At 34.6% G+C, this 17542-nt stretch overlaps 1 protein-coding gene across 1 annotated transcript in view; it reads right to left on the bottom strand.

The window, feature by feature from the left end:
- Positions 1–3264: 3264 nt before the first annotated feature.
- LOC120632751 (RNA polymerase II elongation factor ELL) overlaps positions 3265–17542 on the bottom strand; it is an 86789-nt gene continuing 72511 nt past the window's right edge. Inside the window, exons 10-13 of the mRNA XM_039902741.1 lie at positions 16143–16233; positions 15035–15206; positions 12086–12223; positions 3265–11415 (exon numbers count right to left, since the gene is read on the bottom strand). Of these exons, the coding sequence (XP_039758675.1) occupies positions 11362–11415; positions 12086–12223; positions 15035–15206; positions 16143–16233 (455 nt within the window). The 3' untranslated portion in view covers positions 3265–11361. The remainder of the gene's footprint in view (positions 11416–12085; positions 12224–15034; positions 15207–16142; positions 16234–17542) is intronic.

Here is a 17542-nt window from a genome sequence, read left to right as displayed (position 1 = left end):
TATTTAAGTCCGTTATCTGAGTTTATTTTTCAGCTCTGGTAGCTGTGACCAACAAGGATTGTAATCGTAATAATACTCCCCTGCACTTTCAGAGTTCACAGGAAAGACTACAATATAGTAACAAAATAAATGCAAAAATATTCAATGACTACTATAGTCAGATCCACCATGAATTTAATATTTAAATAAATTCATAGATAAAACACTAATATCTGCTAACTAAAAATCTGCGTTAGCCTGCATAATTGTTGGAAACGTTTCGAAAACAGCTATGTTCTCAGTCCTTTTTTTTTATTCTAGAGTTGTAACCATTTTTGACGCGACAACGTCTTATAATTCGATGGAGCAGGCTGCACGCACGAAAAAACATGACGTATGCGGCGTTACCTCGCTCTGAGGCGTTCCATTCAAGGCTTGAAGTGCAAGCGAGAGCGCGGAACGAGCGACAAAGAGGCACAGTCGCCCTCCGCGTTTGACATCTGTCTCTCTCCTACTTGAGTGAGCGATGCATCCGCGTGGACAGCTTCTATACAATAATACATTTACATGTTTTCGGCAAGGATGAAGTGCAGTGAAAAATGAATGTGGTGTCAATTGTTTATAGCAACGATAATATCTATCAAACAAATAAAATTTAAATTTTATTTTGAAAAATGCAACCATCAGTATTTTCTTACGACGTTTTCACGTTCAACTATCGTCAGTAAGCCGACTACAGACAACCAATTTTTTAACTGAATATCGAAAGCCGCCGCGCTTGGTTCTCAAAGCCGCAAATAAAATTTTGTATTGACGACACTGGGTTCTAAATAATGAGTCTGAGTTGATGTATCTGACCAAGCGGCACATGACTGAAGCGTCCCCGCGCGCAGTGCGCAGTTTTTCGTTCTCCATCTTGTAAAGTTGACTGTGCGCTCGTTTAAGATCGATATATACTGTTTACTATTACGTTAACTTTGGCTCTTCTACTTTGGATATTGATTTAAACATAGTGATTTGACTCGATTTTTGTGTTTGTTGTTATATAGTACCAACTCTGTTTCAACATGTTAAAAAGTGGACGTATAATCAGCCATCATCATCAGCCAGTCACGCGAATTGGTTGTGAAGTTAAAGGAATGCTTTGAACGAACGAACACTTTACAATACATAATCATATCAATCAAGTACTGATACAAACTTGAATTGATTTATCGTGAGTATCGAGTAACGAGTCTTATGGTTCCATAACTAGTTACGTCGCGATGACAAATGTCAAATAGGCCCGCTATTACTTTTTTACGACTATAGTCTGCTGCAGTTCTTATTCGTATTTAGTCTGGGGCTCCAGATCTTTCGGATTTTAGTCCGTGGTCTACGTTCCTTTGTAGTCTTATATCTTTGAGGGAGGAGAGTCTATGCTCTACGGATTTTGATTACATTCTGAGTATGGAGGGTAGAGGTAAGGAGAGTCATCTGTGTATATGAAAAAGTGTCGTCAAAATGTATTAAATTAGGATGGCGCCACATTTGCATCAGGGTAACTCTTAAAAGAAGCGCCAAATATAAATATTGTTAGAGTAGGCTTGAAAAATAAACAAGGAAGTATGGAGATACAAGGAAGTAAGGTTATATTTACCACAATATTTTGTACAACGTAAGTTGTTGAAATTCTCAATAATTAACTACTTTAGTCGATAATGACATTAAATTTTTTAACTCGGCATACTTCAATTCATCTACGATTGCTACATTCATACCATACCCTGTGCATCCACCAGCGCCATTGTGGAGGATTTTTGAACTGTTATTTAGCGCATACACTGGACACTTTTTCAACTTTTCTCCCATATAAGATGACTCTCCTTACCTCTACTCTCCATAATTCTGAGGAAGACAAAAATGGCGGGTAAATGGAATTAAGCTACTAGTTATAGGTAGGTAACGAGTTTTAGTTAGTTTTAACAATTTTGGCTATGGCAACTTAGCTGCCCTATGTCTTTAGTAATTTGATTTTGATTATACTACTACTGCCACTGATCTCTTTTATACTATACAACAGGTCAGTGACTACTACTTATCTACCAAATTTTGATTATACTACTACCACTGACCTCTTTTATACTATATAACAGGTCAGTGACTACTACTTATCTACCTAATTTTTATTATACTACTACCACTGACCTCTCTTATACTAAATTACAGGTCAGTGAGTCCTACTTATCTACCTAATTTTGATTATACTACTACCACTGACCTCTCTTATACTATATTAAAGGTCAGTGGGTACTACTTATCTACCAATGTTACGTAGTAGGTTCAAAACTGGAATCGTATATCGTCGATTGCGATGTGAACAAACTTTAAACTTTCAGATAGTTAAGTTAGATGTCTTGGTCTACATAAATTACTCAGTTTTACTTTCGTAAGGTTAGGGAATAAATAGTCATAAAATCATAGCACATATGGCTAATCGTTGAAATGGGTTGACCAACTTCGATGGCACTTTCTCAAACAGGTCGATGGCATTTTACTTTAACGGTAGAAATAGGTAAACAAGCATATGTCCATAATCTATCAAGTTTCTCGGATAAAAGACATATTTCCAAAATTTCGCAGACATAATAAAACGAGATATTTCAAGCTGTGTGAACTACGTTTTATAGCCATATAAAAGAAATTTGGATTTATCCTTATTGCTAAGTCCAAATATAATGTACCTTTGCAGAGCTTTGTCACTTTAAAAATGCATGAAATGCATAAATAAAACATCCAACATCATTGCATATTATTCTTTTTATATTTTTTTCTTCAGTTTAAATGGAAAATACAATTTCATTTATTCATAATGTTGTCATTTACTTATTTATTGTAAACAAATATATTATAAAAGATTTACATATTACTATCAAAACAAAATATTCACAAAATGGCAGACTAACTAAACAATTAACTCAGTTGTTTCTTCAAGCATGCTAACAATTGCATATTTTTGAGCTAAACAAGAAGGGAGAAAATTTTGGCACTGATCCCATAATACAAACTTAAATGAAGTTGGCATAAATGCACATTGTAGCAATACAGCTTGACTCTAGGGTAAGTAAGAAGTTAGTCTGTGTATCCAGATTTTGAATAGGTACCTTTTATAACAATACTCTTCCCAATCTCTCTTCAACTTATGTACTGTGTGATGTATTGACTTTATTCTTACTGAACGCAGTCTCTGTTCATCTGCACTTAATAAAATTGACACAGCCAAAGAGAGCCCAAACCTGACTATTGTTTTTGTGGTAACTTGACAAACATAAGTAACTAATCGCTGCCTCATTATTCTTCAAAAATTCAAAATGACTTAATTAAAAAAAAACAACAAACTCTTGCTCCTTTCATAACAATACAAATTCCATTGTATGGATTAAATCAACTCAATTGAAACATTCAAACAAATTATCAATCTTGTTTAAAATAAAAAAGTACCTCTTCTCATATCTGCATTACCCTGCCTTAACAAATTATACAATTAGACAGTTGACAAAACAAAAAACTTAAGCAATGGAAGAGGACGTGAGCAAAATAAATCACAAAAGGAACATCCATTATTTTGTAGCTTCAACAAATTATCAGAACTTGAAAACAACTGTACATAATTAAGTATATAGTTGATTTCTGAGTAGCAAAAAAAGCTAAGTCCCTTCCACTGTTACACGAAATGCCAAAAAGAAAAGTATAATTCATAAATTGTACCTATACTTTGTTTTATAATCTAATTTTTTTTACATTTTAATAATTTAAAAACAACCAGCACTTGGTCGAGAAATTTATATCCATTTTTTTTTTGTGTATTTTATATTTTGATGAAATATTTAAAAGCTAATTAACGTGAGCCGATGTCAGGATTCATAGCTAGTCGTCGTTCGCTCGAACCGGCTGGCAAGGATCGGTCTCCGCCTGACTCGAGCTTGTATAAACACTTCTATACACAATAACACTACCGCATCGTCTATACATCTTTGACTCATATATTATTATAATGCACTGATATTTCATGGGGCACAAGGAATATCGCAGCAACGTTGCAGCCGCCGTCAAGCCTTCGGCCAGTACCGACACTCACCGCGATCAATCTCCATATTACATTTCTCCCTCTATAAACTTTACAGCGATCCGTACAAAGTAAAAAACACTACGATTATATCCCTTAACGCGTCTAAATGTCTAATTCGTACTCTATTTACATCGACATAATACATAGTATTTAAGTTGTTCGGTTAATCGACAGTCTTGCGAGATCGCAGTCGCGTCGGCCCGAAGTTAGTCGGCGGCCATTTTCTGATTACTGTACAGCAAATTTACAATAACATTTGATCAGAATACGCAAACTCAAACATCTACATCTAAACAAATTATGTAAGGTAAGGATCTTCACGTACGCCCGCCTTAAGCCGTTATAATATCAGCTATGTTAAGTATAATGTGTTAGATTTCGCGCGTGACAAATGCGACTTAGGCTAAAACGTATACATATATAAATATAGTATAAATTAAATAGGCCAAAATTCATTGTAATGATCATAATTCATAATACGTGTATGGGGTTAACACAACCTGTTTGACTTTGAGACCTACTTATCATACTAAAGAACGTGGCAAAAATGTTTAACACACGAGGGATAACATAAGTGCCGTATTTGTCACGCGACAAAGTTCAATATACATTTGGGAATTAGTATTACTAATATATCTCTAACTAGGATATAAGAAAAATGTTGATGTTACTTGTTATTCTAAATATCGCCTACACTGTACAATGGACTATGATATTACATTGAGATATTATCATCTGTATAAATATGACAAAATACAAATATTTCTGTCCGACCTCCTAATAACTTATTCGGTAACAATCGAGCAACGGTTCGACATTTCATAACTCCCTTTGCGACAGTATATCAGATATCAATTTAATAAGAAAGGCATTAATAAGATCAACTTTCTATATAAAATTTGTTATAATTTTTAAGTGGTCTGCACATTGTATGTCGTATATTAATTGATGCACTTTTATTTAAATATATAGTAGATCACACCGTACACGCCATAGAAGTTGGCATTATTATATAGCTAAAAGTAATAAATAGAAATATATCTAACGAGATGACAGCCGATATTAATAGAGATAAGGCATGGGATACATCTAATCGAAGTAACGTCACGTATTATCGGTGACATTATAGAGTAGACATATTTTAAGATATGTACAAAAATTTTCGCTCACTTAACTCTTGACGCGAATATTAAATACTCCCTTTTCATATAATGCTTATTCGATTGATACTCTAAAAATAGTGCCATTTTATCACAACAGAGAATAGTAGGAAATTGATAGCTTATTGTTCCCGTCTGGTAAGTTTAAGATTTTTGTACCATCAGTATTGGCACTGTCACAGTTTAATATTTATATCATTATTTATATTTTGAAAGGAAATGCCTGAAAGTGATAGTTCAGTAAGTTATTTTAACGTGTGTAAGTAACCAAATAAATGTAAAATAGAAAAACAGATGTTTAGTATTCTGGGGCCAGAAATTTTGCACATAGAGAAATTTGTTTAAAATCACTAAGAAAAACGCTACAAATTAATATAGATTCACAAAAAATGCATACACGAACAACGCAACAAACGCCAACGAGGAGATAAGAATGATAACTTTAAACTTGCGAGAGAAAATACACAAATACTAATATTCTTGTTTCTGCCATGCAAATAACGTTAGTTCGTTTTCATTAATTGTCTACTTTCGTGGGACTTGTTTAAAATAAAAGATAATTTATCGGAACTTGATTATAACAATTTCAGCTAGCAACGTATCTTCGGTTAGATGTGTTCCGAATCCTAGTGCATCAATGAACAGTGCTAAAGGTTCAGAAAAATGGAATGCATTGTCACAATGTCCACTTCAATCATAACGGTTTTTGACTTTTATACAGGAAAACATTACCTCCTCTTAAGAAACAAATGATCAATAATAATTTATAGTAATAATATATTATAATAAAACAATCGACGCTTAAACTACTGGTAACAATAACATTTTTTTTTCAATACATTTGCTCGTAAATTGACTCTTATTTCACCGTTTTCAAAACTTTAAAGTAGATTATTATGGCAGATCACGCTGTAGTATTTTGAATGTTCGTTTCATTAGTTTTAAAAATTCTGATGGCTTTTACTTACTAATGTATTGAAAACGTATTAGCATAGATGTGTGCATTGTCAATTAAACACTCGGCGCTTTTAAGATTTGCATTTAAAATCTGCGCGTCGAACTTAATTACCAATTTAAAACACATGTTAATTATATATATATATAACTATTAACGGATTTGATCTTATCATACCAAATTATGTTTCTTACGTTAAGAGTGAATGTTTGTGATGTACTCGACACGTTCGCGAGCGTGGGGCAAGTAGGCATAAAGAAATCATGGACACGTAGAATTTCGAGTGTTTTTTTGTTTATAATGATAAAAATAAATAGAAAAGAAAAATAAATAAAGATTTAAAAGCAAAGTTTAATTATCTAATATCAAGACCACAATATTGAGCATTTTAATGAGTAAATTGAAATCATAACAAATGGTGTGAGCAAACAAAGGGCACTTTCGTATGAATTGACCGATTACTTGACACTGGGTGTGTCGTTACGTACAAACAATTGACTTTCTCAATGGAAATAAGGAAATAGCAACGTCATTTGACATACTAATTGACAAAAATGAACTGAAATAACAGCATCAATTAACAAGATTACGTAAATCTATCTCAAAATTTTCAATAGATATGTTACGCGAGTATTTAAAAAAGAAATGTTACTTTATACTAATTATAATTGATGGTAAGCGAATATTAGCGTAAAAATCTTTTACCAAAAACCAAGAAACAAATTGTGCATTAAACTCAATTTGATAATCATTTAAGATTTATATCAATGGATATTTTTACTTTGATAGGCTACAATAATGGCAAGTTGTTGAAATGTCATGTGGTAATAAATTTAAAAAAAATTCAAGTCAGAACATAGTTCATAAAGCTGCCTCCACTTACAGGATGGCTCGTTTTTATAACGCTCATATCAGCATTAGTAGAAATTGTAACCCACAAAGTTATAATTGTAAATTCCTGGTGGACAGGTAGCTTAAACTAGAATTTTGTAAACAAATCTTACTGACTGTACACTACTTGGTTAAAAACGATTCAAGTTATTAGTTTTATTGTCTATTATATTATAATGTCTATAAAAGTAAAAATGCTTAAATAATTTGAAACTAAAAACGCATTTCTATCAACTTGCCATTTTCAGTTAATTTGCAGCCAAGTAAGGTTTTTTAAACAAGTGAACTCACAAAAATCTAGTTTTTTATTCAGAGAAGAAATCAGAATTACTTAATGCTAAATCATTTTAAAAATATGGACGTTAGTTTTAGGACAAAATACGAAAGACGGCTTTTCTTGCACTTGGGCCAGAGACTGAGTATTTTAAATTTCAAAATAAAGTATTTACGGCATAAATTCTAAAGGTTTAATAATTTCTTTTTTAAACTTTTAATCCTTAACAAGATTTTGAGTTTCCGGGAGGGCATAAATTACTAATAAATTAAAAATAATACAACGCACAACTGTGGGTTACATTAAAGTAAGGGTAGATTTTTCAAATGCTGAATAATCTTCTGGGGATAAATTTACGTTTTGCCAGTTGTTCTATAGGATACTGGTTAAATTTATTCCTCAGTAAGGTTATTTAGCAACTGTATAATCTGCCCTCAATCTAATGTAATAATGCTGGTTAACTAAGACATTCAGGCCAAACAAAGTATCACAAACTTTTTACAATCCAAAAAGGCCCATTGTAGTGAAAATGAGAACAATCATTTTATTACTTAATACTTTAAAGTATGCTTTAAAAAAAAAAGGAACATCACAAACAATTTGTTTTTTGTTTTTTTTTTTATTGTAACACACTTCTTTATATTTTGACACATACTTTTAACTAAAAAGTAACCAAAAGATTGCTTCCATTCTGACATGGGTGGTAAAAAATTTGTAAACGTTATTTGTATAATTTGAAGTAGCCGCCCGGCATTATGTACGAAGTCCAAAGGCCCTAAATGCAGACTAAAAATAACTACTTTTTATTGTTGTATCTGGAGGGTAATTCCGAAGGGGACCAGAATATATCCTTACTTCTAGTGGATGTTCAACACTGGCCGGTTGTTGCTAGCTCTGAGACGTTATAGCAATTTAAAACTAATTAAATATAAAAATGTATTTATAATTTTGGCAAAATCTACTAAATTACGTCGCTTAGGTAAATCAACTACATTACGACCCTTTCAACAAATTCATACGAGACCAAGAAAATATAATTTATTAGCTAATATAATAAAACTTTGACACTGACTGACCGACGCGTGTCTGAAACCGGTTTTTTTTAACTTTTTTAGAGAAACCTTAATAAGAAATAAATTATGTTTATTAAAGACTTCTGGAACTTAAGAACTAATCTGAAATATTTATTAATCAAAATTATCTAGAGGATTGCCGTTGTTAACGATTTCCGTGTGAAGAAGATTCTAAACCATAAATAAGGGGCGAAAAGGCGAAGCAACTTTCAAGTAAAACAAGTGAACAATACTTAGTGACTTCGCCTACCATTCTGGATTACGATTAATCTGTGATTGGAAGTGTTTTGAAACCTTGGACTGAGAAACTGATTAAAGTCTCATCTAAAGGTGTTCTTAAGCTTAATCCTCGAACACTAGAACGTAACGTATTATTTCGGTTCGTTACCTAAGCGACGTTTACGTATTCCATGGTCTGCCGTGTTACAGCCGCTAGTCTTTTTTTAATACTAATATTGATCTCATTTGAGAGTATATTTTTTGTGACATCAATGAATGGTTATTAAAGCTGCTGAGATATTGACAAGATCTTCATATGCGCGGCAATAACACGCCAAGAGTTCATGGAACGAATTTGATATGGACAATAATATAATATGTGTAATAAATTGATTACATTATTCACGAAGATGAATATTGACCTTCGCACATCATATCAACTCGACACCGACTCGACTCTATTTAAACTATTGAAATGTCAGCTTTATATCATGAGACGTAGGGCATTATTGGTAATGCAGGACGCTTTGGCAAACATTTTAAAAAGTAAACTTTACGTGACTGCAATGTTACGGCTCGTGATTAGCATACCCATTAGCATAGCAATTGTTAGGTATTGGGTCTTTCTGTTAAAAATTCTAAGTACCAGCCCGGAGTTGGGAAATTGCCGGTGCATCCCCTGTGACGTCGGTCTCGTTAATTATCACTAACATGTGATAATAATCGTTCTAGTCCACTAACACACACTGTGGTGGACCCATGCTGTAAAACACTCACTACTGTGAGAGATGAGATCTGTGGCCAGCCGCGAGATGTTAAAAGGCTGAAAATTATGACTTTGTGTCACATAACATAACGCTCACGTTCCAATGCTTTTAGTCGAGTCGGATTGGCGTCGATATAGTGGGCGGAGGACATTAACTGAAAATATTCCACTACCCACAGTAAAAATTTAACAAGAACATGATAAATCTTTTCTATATATAATATTACTATATACAACATGCAAGCTGGGCAAGACGCATACAAAATGAACGTCCAACGTTAAAAAATGGATGGATTGCATCGAAGCGAAAGGGACGATATTGCGCTAAACAGTATAAGATGATGTCATATCATTTTAAAAAGGCCGTTCATCCGTCAAGGATACTTTTAAACCGACTGCAAAGTCAAGAGATAATTCTAAACTAGGTCTGTATGTATACGTTTCATTGATATTCACGCCTAGCTATTGAGTCGGCCAATTTGAACAATCTTATTTTGTATTTTGGTGAATATCTAAAAGTCATTCTTATAATTGGACTTTTGCCATTACAATTTTAAACAGACTTCAAACGAAGAAAGTTATCAATATGGCCCGTATCTGGCATGTAATTTCGTCGATGTTCACGCATAACTTTTGTAGAAAGACCAATATGAATATTTTTTCTTGTATTGGATAGTGTATGTCTTAAGGACCGCCAGAAGAAACTAAATCACTCGCAAATTAGTGCAGTAGTTTAGTAACTACCGTACTTGTAATATTATATTAGCTCATAAAGTCGGTTTCGTTTTATTTTAAACCATATCATTTAAGTGCAGTATTCCATAATCGATCGTTATACTGCGAAATTATATCGAAGGGCAATATCTAGAAGCGAAATTCATTTGGACAACAATAATTTCAGACGGCAATATTATTCGAGCGGAATAAAATGTGGACGAACAAATATTCTACTATTGGACTATTATGTACTATTTGATATTATAAAATATAAAATATTTTCAGTTATTTACATTATAAAAACCGATTGATAAAAACAAATACAGGATCCAACAATGTTGATTAGTCGCTTGCTCAAGATCCCATCACTACTAACAATAGCAAATAACATTATGTTACAATATTAACCTTTGTGTCTTTCTGCTTTGAGAACATGTAAACGTTAACATCCATTGACACATATTGGATGTAATCAAAACAGAAATACACAAGTCCCCGGTAAAAAAATAAAGTTTGATATTACATTAAATATAGTTTAATGTCCGAAAATACGTAATAATATAATTAGCTAGGTTTATAAATGTTTTCTTAAAAATTCAATATGGGCCCTCATATCCGGTATAACGCGAAGACCTAACCTCCCATTGGTGTCTTGATCGATCACATCAATTAACCGTTACGTTCTATAAAAATAATGGAAGAACCATAAAACTAAACGTATTTTGCTGCAATATAACAATATTCTTTTTTTATTTTAACTAAACACTTCCGACCAAACAATATAACATTTACCAAATTAGCAGAAAGCCTATGTGTGTACAAATTGTAAATACATCATCTTCATATACAAAACCGTGCATCGTCGTCCAATCCGCACAATATACAACTTCCAAAGTCTTTTTTTTCATTTACTTTAAACTGTATATTTTGAGTTCAGACCGAATTAAGGCAGCATCAATAGGAATCTCGATAACGGATAGCTTAAAACTACCGTCGTTTTTATTATTTTTTAATTACACACATTTACAATACTGCAATTTGGCTCGCACTGAACATTCAACACGTTTGGGCCGAGTTAGCGGTACGTGCCACTAGAGGGAGACACTCGTAGTTCCTAGGTACGTTACGTTACGTAAATTGTCCAACTTAACTGCTGCGATGCTTGGTGATGCGTGTTAGTGTACTAGAGGCATCGAACGGGCGGCGCGTAACGCGAGTGTCAGTACGCCTGCGTCGTGCTAGCGGTCGACACTCGCTCCGGCTTCAGGTTGCGCTGCAATACAATACATTCATTAATGCTATGTTATCTCCTTTCTACTTGCATATTATATACTTTCTTCTATTATATATAATAAAACTTTGTGGAATTTGGCTATATATAATTTGTATAGGTACTATAATTTTTCAAAGGCTTGAGAAGTCTAAGGTTATCTTAGTACTGATATGCCATTAAATCTAATTAGGTTAAATGTTACGGGTACAAATAAAATCGAATAGTTTAAATTGTAAGCCAACAATATGTTAACTTATATTAATATACAGAAAAATGCGACTAGACTGGTCAAACTTAAAGATTGATAGAAATTTTGAGCATTTTATTAAATGCTTTGTTTATTCGTGATGGCTGATTATAAAGTAAAATAATAATTTTTAAAAATATATTTTATTTAAAACCATTTGAGCAAATTTATTGAAAACTAGTATTATAAAATTATATTTATTATATTATTATTATTATATTTATTAAAAACCTTGCACGGTTGCAATACTGCACGTGAGGCAGTTTGGAGTGTTTTTTTTTTAATTTTAATGTGAATGTATACTAATGAAGAAAACTGCATTAAAACCCGTTGCGTAGTTAAAAAGATTCAAGCGTACAAACAGGTGGAGCGACTGTATTTTATACAATGTAAAGATATATTTTTTGTCTCGTTCATACTCACCAGCTGGTCGTACTGATGCACCATCCGCTTGATATGGTTTAGCTTACGGTGAAGGTAGTTGACCCGCCGCCTCTCCCGCTGGTACTCCACGTCGTTGCGCATACGATGATACTCCTCGACTATGTGGAGCTCTATTTTCTGTAAATATATAAAACATGTTAACATGATTAACAGATTCGGTGATAGCCTAGGGTAAGGCATCGGCTTTCCTATCGTGAAGACAGAGTTCGAGCCTCGGCACGCACCACTGACTTTTCGGAGTTATGTGCGTTTTAAGTTTCAGCAATTTTAATAGCTATTGCTTTAAACGGTGAAGGAAAACATCGTGAGGAAACCTGCATGCCTGAGAGTTCTCCATAAGGTTCTCAAAGGTGTGAGGAGTCCACGAATCCGGGGCCTGTATGGTAGATTGTGGCCTACACTTCTCATTCTCAGAGGGGACTTGTGTTCTGTCGTGGCCCGGTAATGGGTTGATGATGATGATGATATGATTAAAAATGTTAATATGTACAAATAAATATGTAACACTAGATGACCAGGTAAACTTCATACCACTGTAGAAACGCGAAAGAATATTTCAAGTTATCCGTAGTGGCAATTCCCATAGAATTATTCTTTGGGATTTTTATAGTTTTTCGATAGAACTCTGAACAAACGGATCGAACTCGGTCCCCTTCGAAACAGAGGCCGAAGTTCTTACTACTAAGCTATCATTGCTTTTTGACACCAGTAAGTAATTTATGTGACAATAATCTTTAAAGCGCATCACCTCGAATAGGAGGAGCGCGGAGACGATGCTCTAAATTCCTCTCTTCTATGAGAGACCTGTGCCCAATAGTGGGACATTCATAAGCTGAGATTGATGAGGTAGATGTTAAATTAAAACATTACAATAAATAAAACAAACCAATTTATTTTGGATAATTCTTTTGGCAGCAACGACCCATGTAATGGAAATAAGCGATTAAAGTAAAGTACAGTAACATCTGAAGCCATGATTGAAAGGGGTTAAATTTCTTAGGTGTTCATAAAGTGGGTGGTGAAGCACACGTATCTGTTTACATACACGCAAGGTTTTTTTTACTACACTGTTCTTTGATCAGACTTTAAAATAAAAATAAAGTATCAAATGTTAAATATTGTTTTAAGCTCAGCACTGCTCGAGTCATTGGAAAATACTTAAAAAAGGTCAGCAATCTTTTAAGACATGTCAAGATAATTGTGTACAATAGAATTGCTATCATAATCTCAGAAAACAGAAAATATTTTGAGATTTGTTACACCCAAAGGTTTTTGGCCGGAAGCCAAAAATAATACTCAATTCGTCAGAATAACTGAGTAAAACATTCCAAGAACAAAGACACGGCAGTTTCCGTATCAAGCAAATTTCCTTTGTCTTGCAATGCATAGTTGGTTAATCACGATTACAGATAAAACTTCGTAAACCAATGAGGAAAAAGAACTATTGAAACATTACTGCAACATGAAAAAAACTAACAATGCATTCAATAAAATTTGATAACAAATTGGCAAATGCCGCGTAAATCACGTAGACATTTTTGTTTCTTTTTTTTCACACGTATAATTAAAACATACCTACCAACTTGTCTAATTGAAAAAGAAAAAAATATCATTACGTATTTAGTTAGTTGGTTTATTCATAAGACCTTGGTGCTCGCTGCGTAACCTTTTAAAGACTCAAGACGTTGGCCTTGCTTTTTACGAGGCTTACGAGATTGTGTCGAGAGAGAGTGTTACTGCTATTTTTTATGATACAAATATTTTACAACATTAACGAGACAAAAATATTCCTCATGGTATGTCAATCAACGAACGATAGTTTAGTTTGTTTGTATCTTGAAATAATTATTGCAATTAAATTGTTCGTTTGTGGTAAAATAGGATTTCGGAAAAACCTGCAATTTGTCTTTTTTTATTAAAACTAAATGTTTCCATTCCTAATTACTAAACGTAGAACAAATTAGGAAACTGCAGTCCACCTAGCTGGGCTAATAACTGATTGGTAGACTTTACAAGCATTTCAGAACATTATGGAGAACTCTCAGGCCTCACGATGTTTTCTTGACCGTTACGGAGTGATATTTAATAGCTTTTAACGTACATAACTCCGAAAAGTGAGAGGTGCTTGGCGGGGACCGTACTCTGTACCTCCGAAATGGAGGCCAACTCTTAACCAAAAAGCTAATATTGTTTTTTTTTACACCAATGAGTAACATGTGTTAATAATCGTCAAAACCCACCCAGACGCATTGTATTGCTAAATTACTTTCCTAGGAGAGCCCTGTGTCCAGAAGTGGAACGTAACGGCCCAGTGGGTAGGAGCTCGACTTTACTTTCGGGGGTTCGAATCCAAGCACGCACGCACCTTTAACTTTCCAAAGTTACGTGCGTTTTAAGTTATTTTAATATCACTTGCTTCAACGGCGAAGAAAAACATCATGAGAATACCTGCATGCCTCACAGTTCTCTATAAGGTTCTCAAAGGTGTAAGGAGTCCACCAATCCGCACTGGGCCAGCGTGGTGGACTACGGCCTAATTAACACCTTCTCATTGTCAGAGCAGACCCGTGCCCTGTAGAGGGCGGGTAATAGATTGATGATGACGATGATAAATGATAAGGATGATGTTTAAATAAAACGTTAAATCGACCCCAATCGGTGCAACTGGACATTGTAAAGACGCTTAATCGCTTAGCGGAATTTCTGTACAATTACGCCCTTTGCTGCAATCTCACATGCTGGTAAGTGATGATGCAATCACAGATGGTATCGAGCTAACCTGTTAGAGGCGTGGCAGTTATATTTAACCCATACCCCTAATACGTTTCTAGGCGTCATCGCTAATTCGATAGCGTCAATGTCGGTAAGGTGGTAACTAGCCACGGCCGAAGCCTCCCACATGAGATAAACTGTTGAGTAATAGCTCACCCGGTGTTGCGGCGACTTGGGCTCGGCCCTCTTTAGCTGCTGCTCAAGCTGTGTGAACAGCGCGGCAACCTGTGCAACGCGCGCATACAGCGACTGGTACTCCGTGTACAGCGTCGCAAACTCGTTCTTGTACGCTCGCCGCGTGCTCGAACTCGTAATTGGGGGGTATTGCCTGCAAGACATTTGTATTTTAAGACCTTTATTCCTGTAATCAATAAATCAACAAATATGCCACGAAAATAAACACATCGCCAAATGGCCCCAAAGTAAGCGTAGCTTGGGTTATGGGTACTTAGATGATTGCTGAATACTTTATCAATATAAGACAAATGAATACGTATAATATACAGATAAACACCCAGACACTGAAAAACATTCACGCTCATCTCGCAAACATTATCCAGTTGTGGAAATCGAACCCACGGCCTTGGACTCAGAGAGCGGGGTCGCTGCCCACTGCGCCATTCTGCCATCCAAATCAATCGTCCGTAATCAATTCAAAAATTTCAAAATTCATTTATTTCAAATAGGCCTAATATAAGCCTTTTGAAACAAACTTTTGAAACGTCAAGTCTATCTGTTTGTAGTGGCTCTACCACCGGTTCGGATGGCAGATTCTACCAAGAAGCCGGCAAGAAACTCAGCAGTTGCTCTTTTCCAACATCAACAATCAATGTTTATTAATAAATAATCTTTAACTTTAAAAATAAGCTTGGTATGGAAAACCCTAATTTCTACCTTTTAGTTTAGTTTATTTATAAAAGTCTAGACCGTGTCGCGAGAGTGTATAAGAGCCATGCAGGTCCCTTAACATTGGAACCAATAAGGATCCTTTAAACTTACCGAACGATAGCTTCGTCGACTTCTGTGTTAGTATCCTTACTTCGTGATTCTACAACGTTTGTTTTGTAAACTTGAAATCGTAGTGTATAAATTAAGAATTGTTATTAACAGTGTATTATAATTTTATTTTTATGCTATGCTATACCAATTAATGGATGTACCATGGATTTTAGCGAAGTAATTTCTGCTTTTACTTAATTATTTCAGCAAAATACAATAATTATTAATAAATATATATTATAAGTTAAATAGGCATTCCGCTTACCTTTCAATGTCTACCGATTCAGTCGGGTTATCATCAGGCACAGACGTTAAAGCTGTACTATCTAAATGTTCCGTATTTGTGATGTCTTTTACTGAAACAATAAAATTAATGCTTAAAGTAGGTAATAATTTATTTTAGTTTTCAGAAAAAGCGCAATATTGTTAGACCATTATTAAAATGAAGCTTAACAAGCTATACTTAACAATTATTCATTTTAAAGTCAACATCTCCTGAGGATGCTCCGGTTTCGGAGCGAATCGTGCGTACATTGAGAAATTATAAACTACACCATAGAGATTCTCCTGCTTTTCGCGGAGTATAGCAAATTAAGCTTAATTTTCATAATATATCATGGATTTTCGCAACGTAACGCCTGCTTCTATCCAATGTTTTTCGACCAACCGAGGTTGAGAAAAGATACAAATAGAAATAGAAAATATTTATTACAATAAACTCAGTACAATAAATCTTTGGAATCCTGACCCCTAAACTAGGAAATCCCATATCTTAGGGGCCAGTGCCTTCCCAAACATACTATATATAGATATAGTACTGAGTAGCAGGATTGTACTCTGGTTCAACATGTGGACTACTTATTGGCCGGGATAAATCCATGGGCTTCTGCGCACGATTTTTTACTCATTAGTTTCTAAACGCAATCGTACCGGACCGCTAAACAAGCCACGGCCGAAGCATTACATCAGACCAGACCAGAGAATATGAATCTGGAAATCCTTACAAAACCTATTTCCAGCAGCGGAAGTCTTGTGATGATTTTTATTCCATTAAAGCTCAATTGTCAACAGGTGTCCATCAACCCGAAGCATATATGTTAAGCCTTCAGACCGGCACACAGCAGAAATAAGTATAGCGGTAATTTTTTCCCCGGACGAGCTCTGTCACAAATTGTGCTTCTACTACTTTTATTGGATTACATATTAACTATTTTTAAGGCAAATACATTTTACTAGTTTAGGAATTTTTATACAAAATTTTATGGAGAGTCGAATTTGGATACCATAATATATCCCTTTACGACCTACGCTTAGAGTACTGGATTAACGCCTGATTTACACTTTGTTAAATATCAAGTATAGGTGCCAAGTGAACGTGTCAAGTGATTAGTAAAATCAGCTTGCGGGTTTTGTTTTTATTTAACACTTGACATGTTAACCGGGTGTTAAACAGGGGTTAATTCGACGTTCTGTGCAGATTGAAGTTTTACTTTTAAATATAATTAATTTAGTTTAACGACGGACCAAGTATAGCCTTCCTGACGGTAAAAGGAATTTCATCGCCTATCGTACAAAGTGCCGCCCTGTTTCCATCGAACTGAGACGTAAGCGATAAACCCAACCATGCCCTTCAAACCCGAACACAGCAATTCTGTTTGGTAGAAT

Source organism: Pararge aegeria, chromosome 20, assembly GCF_905163445.1.
Source record: "Pararge aegeria chromosome 20, ilParAegt1.1, whole genome shotgun sequence".
NCBI classification, from domain to species: domain Eukaryota; kingdom Metazoa; phylum Arthropoda; class Insecta; order Lepidoptera; family Nymphalidae; genus Pararge; species Pararge aegeria.
Note: the sequence above shows the minus strand (reverse complement) of the source record. Positions and strands in the feature narration are given on the sequence as shown.